We start from the raw sequence: 7321 nt of genomic DNA, 5'->3' as shown, positions 1-7321 counted from the left end.
CACCGACGTTTCGAAGGCTGACTCTGCCATCGTCTTCAGGGTGAAGTCGATGGCAGATTCAGCCTTCGAAACGTCGCTGTACTGCAACCTGACCCGGTGGGAAACCCGAGAGAACTTCTTCAATACCATACGCCGGGAAAACCTGAGATCCTTCATCATTTAGGTTTGCTGATGACCAAGCTTTAGTTTGTCAGTCAGCCAAGGGGTTGCAAGCATTGCTGGGTGAATTGGAAATTCAGTGCGACAGGTATGGGATGAGAATCAATATTAATAAAATTAAGGTTATGCGATTTTCTAGAAAGAAAAAGGCCAAGCTTAACATTAGAATAGGAGGGCAAAAACTAGAGCAGGTAGAACAGTTTACGTATTTCGGTAGTGTTTTGGACCAACACGGTCAAAGTAGTAAGGACGCAATGAGAAGAATTGCGCTAGGCAAAGAGGCTTTCACAAGGAGGAGGGAGTTGATGACGGGGAAGTTGAGTAAGGATGTTAAGAAAAGACTCGTAAAAACTTTAATTTGGAGCGTAGCTATGTACGGCGCGGAAACGTGGTCATTGAAGCTGGAGGATAGACGTAGACTGGAGGCTTTTGAAATGTGGGTGTGAAGAAGAATGGAGAAGGTGAAATGGACAGAGAAGAAAACAAATGAGGAAGTACTTGGTATGGTGGGCGAAGAGAGGGGGTTGTTGGGAGAAATCCTATTGAGGCAGGAAAAGTGGATGAAGGGGGTGTTGCCCGGCAGTGGGATGTTGAAGACAGTGATAGAGGGGAGAATGTTGGGCAAAAGAGGAAAGGGAAGGAACAGGATAGGGATGTTGGACGGAATGAAGGGAGGAAGAAAGTACTCAGAGCTGAAGAGGGACCTGATGTAGAGTAGGATGTTGTGTTTTTCTAGGGGCCACAAATTATTTAATTAGTAATTACGTCCATCCAAAAATCTACCTTAACCGGTAGATTACCTAGTAATAATAATTATATATATATATATATATATATATATATATATATATATATATATATATATATATATATATCATTCTATATCTTCAGAGGAAGACGGATTGTTTCCGTCGAAATATCAAGAAATAACGTGTGAGTGTTCTTCTTTTTTTGTGTTTCTATATTGTGTGTTACTGTGCATTGTACTATTCGGCACTTCCGTGTTACGTCTACGAAAGCATATATATATATATATATATATATATATATATATATATATATATATATATATATATATATATATCATATATATATATCATATATATATATCATATATATATATATATATATATATATATATATATATAACTCTGCGGGCCTTTTTTAAGTTGCCGTTCATTTTTTCGTATGTCTTTCCCTAATATCCGTGTCATTAACTAGATATATTATTAAATGAAAGGGAATGGAAGTTTAGCAAAGATATAAACGCGGGGTGCTATAACCTGTCACGGAATTGAGGATTTCAATACTTCGAGTACAAGGATTTTCGTCTATTACATATACATTTCGTCTTTTTCCTAATTTTACTTCGTTTAACTTGAATTGTAGTAATCATAAAAACGTCTTTTCCAAGAAACTCAGGGCATCGCAGTTGGTGTTCGAAGTAATCTAACCTATCGCACAAAGACTATTATAAATAAAAAGAAAACGACAAAAAAAAACAACATTCCCAACCAAAACTTTAATTATAAATTATTTATAGGCGCTAAAAATACATCTCAGTTTATATCAACTATATTTTTTTTAAATTTCATGGGTACCCTCGAAAGGATAAACTCGATCTCTGGAATATTAGAGTAGAATTTGAAATTTCAATTTATCATTCAAGTAAAATTATTTTAAACACAAATTGCAAAATAAATATCATGTGCACTTCACCATATTTCCCCCTCAAAGGTCGCTTATATACTCTTTAACATCTGCACATTGTGTATTTCTTTACAAAATTATTTATGTAACTGGATTAAGAAGAAAATACGAAACGCACCATTAGCGCTCAAATTGAATTTCCCACCAGTCCTCATTGCCTGTTTCAGCACTCGTGTTTATTTAGGTTTTGTCCGCAGGCCATACTGGGCGCATCTGCTATCAACAGTACCCTTAGTACGAAATTCAGTCAAACCGCGACAGAGACCGCTGGCATCGCAAAGCACATGTGTTCCATGTTGGTGTAAATTTTTGTAAACAGTGCGTGAGGGCTAAAGCGATTGTTGGTTTCAGGGATTAATCGTTATATTGTAACTGATAGCCTTGGTTTAAAATTATTTTGAAATCCTGTTTTAGTATATAAAAATCAATATGATCGACAAACGGACGTTAAATAATGAGGTAAGGGATGAGGTGAGGTATGTGTGTCTTTTGAATGTTAATGCCTTAAAATGAATCTTTATGCATTCATCCTTTTAAACGAACCTATAGATCGTAGCAATGCGGAAGGTGGTGAAACAGGCCAAAGTCCACATTATCGGTAGGTTATCTCGAGAAATTAAAAACCTTCGAAATAAGGAAGGACCAGAGGAATTGAAAGCAAAGTGCAATCGGAAAGCGGACAGAAAGAGGGATGAAATATATGCGGTGAAGGTATGTATCAAATAATATTAATTTAGTGTGATTATTAATAGGAAAGTGTATTAATTCATAGGCACATAGTGCATAGCATATGGTGCAGTGATGCTAAGAATTCAGCGGGCATCGTAAAAACACAAATGTGAGTTTCATTAAGATAATCACATTGGTCATAATAGAGTGTGGCACATACAGTCTTTTAATGAGTCATTCGGAAGAGCCCACTTCGGAAGAATTGATGTAATTACCAAGGTTGGACCAAAGAAAAAGGATGAAATTGGAAAACATAAATGGAATTGATAGAAAATACAGATGGAATCCAAGATTTTATTTTAACCACGATGGAATAGGTTTCCCTTATCAAACGTTAGTTTCTCTAGTGGTTCAGTGTGTACTTTTATAGTTGTCTGGAATTATACTGGTCATCAACTAAATGAAGTCCCATTCCACTAATGCCAAACATTATTTCATACTCCTTACGTATGTTACGCCCTAATCGTGACTTCTGGCCAAGTTTTGATGGGCATCAGTAGTTATATTGTTCGAAGCCTAATACACTATTTCATGTTAAGACACCTTAGAGATCTTGGTTTTCCGAAAAATGGTTAGCCAAGGCCACAAGAAGAACTGTTAACCATAAGAAGTAAAGTTAAATGTTCGGCTTGATTGGAGAAAAAAAGGTAGTCATTGCATGAGAGTACAACACCCCAAATTTCGAGAATATCTAATGATTCTCCCTCTTTAGTGAATCGAATAAGTAGACTGATAGAACCTTATGTACTTTCAAGATAAATTGAGAAGCCCTCTAGTCTTACTCTTAAAGTTCTCAGTCATCATTTTGTGGAACTTACTAATCATTATTGGATTAAAATAATTTTTGCGTTTCAAATCTGTTAAAATAATTAGTGGAGTTTACAAATATTTTTAAATCCCCTATTAATAGTAAAATATTAATTTAATCCAAGAAATTATTTTAAATACCAGGCTTCCCATATCAATTGTTGCTTTCCCCAGTTGTTAAATGTGTACATTTATAATTGTTTGAAATTATCCTGGTCACCTGTTCTAATTGCCCCTCTGCTGATTGAAATGAAGTTTTTCCTTCCATTGTACTCTTAAATAAACTCATACGTTTTCACATTTAACCTCATGTTGTTTGTTGTTTCAGAAACTAGCAGTTGACGATGTTTCAAAGTTTGCCTTAAAGAACCGAGAAGATGCAGTTAAGAAGATAGGAGATGTAAGTGTAACATGAGGATTCATTTTATTCCCTTTCTATTAATTCATGCATTACCAGTACCTTTTTAAGTTGTGATTTGAAATTCTGTTTCTATCATTGAACAGGCAGGTGTCAATTCAGAGTTGAGAGCCTACTTCAGGTTTGCGGCCAGTAAAGTTTTATCTGCAAGAGTGACTGCCTTCCGGGAACAGTATCCAGATTGGAAGGACTATATTCATGACCTTTTGGATGAATTAGGAGCTCGTAGGAAGAATTTGAAACCCCAAGTTCGGCTCACCAAAGAAATGGGTCCTGCTCAAAACACCCCTCTCACAAAGAAGAATCCAGAAATCAAGCAAGATGAAAAACCTTCAGTACCCATCCAAAAAAGTAAAGACGCAACTGTGGAGGGTGCAGCAAAGAAAATAAATGAAAAGTCAGTGTCATCAAAAGCATCGCCTGCTCTTGTGAACAAATCGAAATTTTTATCGCAGTGGTCTGTTGAGGAAATTGAGCCTGCCGTTGATCAAGTTAGTCACGTGGAAATTCATCTAAAGGACAGATTGAAGAATGTTAAGGGTGCTTCACAAAGTGCTCCTGCTACTCCAAGTGCACATAAACTTGACAATCAGTTGAGGTGGAGTAGTACGAAGAAAAGCAGTGGCATAGCTGAAGTCAAGAGATTTCATGAACTGTGTGAAACTCAAGAAAGCCCTTCCATTGAAACTAAAAAGCCCCCGGTGATGGATGAAGGTATGATGTCCTTGTTATGCAAGAATTCAAGTGTTGCAATTAGCAAGATTGGAATCAGATGGTTCATGTTTACGTTAAATGCCAAATTGCTTGCCTCAAAATGATTTATTGTATGCTAATTGGTATTCTACTGTTTAAGGTATGTTTTGGATGGTCAAAGACTGGACATTGCTACTCACCTACCTTATATTCTCCTCCCCTCTGTGACAGACTTCAACATACCATCACAAGTCAATATGATGACCATTACGTCTGCATTTCTTGCTTCTTTTGTATTTTTCCAAACAATCCCCTCTTCTCCCCCACCAAGCGTTACAGGTACCGCCTCATTTGTTTACATTTCGATACTTTTCACCTTCTCTTTCTTTCTCTGCCTCCACATTTCAAAAGTCTCCAATGTATATCTTTAATTTTTTTTTTGACAAACATCTCTCCCCACTGTGAAAAAACCACACTCCATATCAAAGTTTTATCAAATCGTTTTTTTTAATCTCTATTTGACATCCCAGTCACAATGTCCGTGCTAAAACTTCTTTGCCTAACATAATTCTTCTTCTTATGTCCTGACTACTTTGACCGTCTTGGTCCATAACACTTCTGAGATTAGCAAACTTCCATCTGTTCTAGTTTGTACCCTCCCATTTTAATCTAGGATAGGCATCGTTGGATGCCCCTTATGGTAGGTTTTGAATGGACCCACTGGCTTACCATTGTTATCTTTCAAAGTATACCTAACATGATACAATGTGACACCTTAAACTACAAAATCCTTCAATTCTGCACACCATCTACTGCCCTTCATTTCATCCAACCATTGCCTGTTCTCATCCTCCCCCTACCTTGCCTGCCTAACATTAGCCCCTCTATTACAGTCTACAATATCCCATTGGTAATTTATATACTCTGCATTCATCTTCCCTACCTCCTCTGGATTTTGCCTGGAAACCCTCTCCTCCTCCTCTATGCATGGCACTTTCCTTCCCATTTTACTCCAGGAAATTAGTTTACCTGTGAAATATTTCACTTAAAGAGGTTCCATGACATCTTTGTTTTTAAAAAAGACTGCAAAAGTCTGGCTCTCATGATGCACTGATTAATAGTCCCCACTAATAGTTTGGCACAATCATTGTAATTCACACTTTTTTTTTGTTTTTGTCAGGCAATAGTGAAGATGATGATGATGTGACAGCTGATGGCCAAGTAGTTGATCCCTTCTTTGTGAAATCTGATGGGAAAACTGAGTATGTCACCAAGATGGTTGTGGATGAGGGAATTGATGAGGGTGAGAAAGACAGCCCTTTGCCATTCGCCGGAAGGGAGAAGCAGTCTGGGGGTGCACAGCAGTGGAGCGAGGGTGGATGGGGTGCAAGGGAAGGTAGTAGGGGTGGCAGAGGTCGTGGACGGGGCTTCAGGGGTGGTAGGGGTTCGTTCAGTGACCGAGGCCAGGCGAGTAGAGGCAGGGATGGTCACAGATGGGAGAAGTCATGGAGTGAACCAAGTGGAAGAGGACATAACCGGGGGTCACGGTAATGATTCATTTTTAATTTATCAGTTGCTTGGTTGAATGCTTAAAGGCTCATTACTGATCTTACAGTCACTTGCTATTTGTGAAAGCTACAGATTTGCATTTGATTAAATTAAGGCTATGGTAATTCAAATATTCGAACATAAGTCAAATGGATTTAATAACATAAGCTGTGGTCATTTTGGACCGCTGTGAAAATGTTTAAAACCTCAATTCAATTTTAATAAATATATAAATAAATACTTAAATGCTTGAAAACAAAAGCGTTAAAAAATAAAGGTACCACAACTGAAGTTGTCCCGTTAGGCCAGTTTCCCTATTTATAGAGTTTGGGTAATCACCTAAAATATTGCTTGAATTACCCCTTGTTTAAAAAAAAAGTCTAACTCTTAATTACCATCATTGCATTTGAAATTAAAATTTTCTATTTTCCTACGGAAAATTTGATTCAACATTTCATTGTGCAAAATTTTTATTGGTATCAAAATATCATAGATATTAATAAATTTCAAAGACCGATCACATGTTAATTTTAAAACTACTTTGTTTTTCCCTTACCAAACAATTCTTTCCCTTCCCTTACAAATTTTTAGGCAACAATGGATACAGGGAAATAATGATTGACAACACGTACAACAGAAAACAAACACGGATAGCCCAGAAAGTTATATACCACACATCTAACCTTGACAAGTAACAATGGGGAAGAATTAAATTTCTGGGCCACATCTCACTTAGGATACAACAAATATTCTCCAAGAACAAAATCAAGACAGCGTTTTACAACAGACACACTTAAAAAAACATAATGGGCTCCCAAAAAGACAAAATTGACACAATGCAACAAATTGGAATTTATAAACTCAAACACACGGAGACTGCAACCCCATCTACATTGCAGCCAGCCAGGGAAGACATTAGATATTAGGATTAAAGAACACCGATTAAGCTTCACAAAGAGAAACAACAGATCACAATTTGCCAAACACCTCTTGGAAAAGAATCATACCAGTAACTTCACAGCTGACATTCTTAATAAAGAAAGGATGCAGGTTGAATGCTTCGGAGGAGTTGGAAATTTGGCAATCCCTTCAGTCAGACATATTTTAGGTGGTCAACAAAGCAATATACCTCTCCTGTTCCTCCTTCCTCAAATTCCTAAAAGACTCCAAAATCTTTCCACACCAACCCCAACCCCACCCAAGGCAATGATGACCATTGACTGTCCCTAAATGAGGGCCAAACTATTGAGGGCAAAC

The 7321-nt window shown here is 37.2% G+C and overlaps 1 protein-coding gene across 1 annotated transcript; it reads left to right on the top strand.

The window, feature by feature from the left end:
- The first annotated feature begins 2181 nt into the window (after nt 1-2181).
- On the top strand, nt 2182-5991 carry Rlb1. Its single transcript, XM_071594005.1, has 6 exons — nt 2182-2328; nt 2419-2580; nt 3734-3805; nt 3910-4537; nt 5697-5930; nt 5984-5991. The coding sequence occupies exons 1-6, from the start codon at nt 2299-2301 to the stop codon at nt 5989-5991; spliced, it is 1134 nt and encodes a 377-aa protein (XP_071450106.1). The 5' UTR covers nt 2182-2298.
- Nucleotides 5992-7321: the final 1330 nt, after the last annotated feature.

Source organism: Hetaerina americana, unplaced genomic scaffold, assembly GCF_022747635.1.
Source record: "Hetaerina americana unplaced genomic scaffold, ioHetAmer1.1.p SCAF_6, whole genome shotgun sequence".
Classification (NCBI taxonomy): Eukaryota; Metazoa; Arthropoda; class Insecta; order Odonata; family Calopterygidae; genus Hetaerina; species Hetaerina americana.
Note: the sequence above shows the minus strand (reverse complement) of the source record. Positions and strands in the feature narration are given on the sequence as shown.

Coding starts and splice junctions, on each gene's coding strand:
- Rlb1 (XM_071594005.1), top strand. CDS start 2,299: ATGATCGACAAACGGACGTTAAATAATGAG. Junction 2,329..2,418: donor AACGGACGTTAAATAATGAG/GTAAGGGATGAG, acceptor ACGAACCTATAG/ATCGTAGCAATGCGGAAGGT. Junction 3,806..3,909: donor CAGTTAAGAAGATAGGAGAT/GTAAGTGTAACA, acceptor ATCATTGAACAG/GCAGGTGTCAATTCAGAGTT.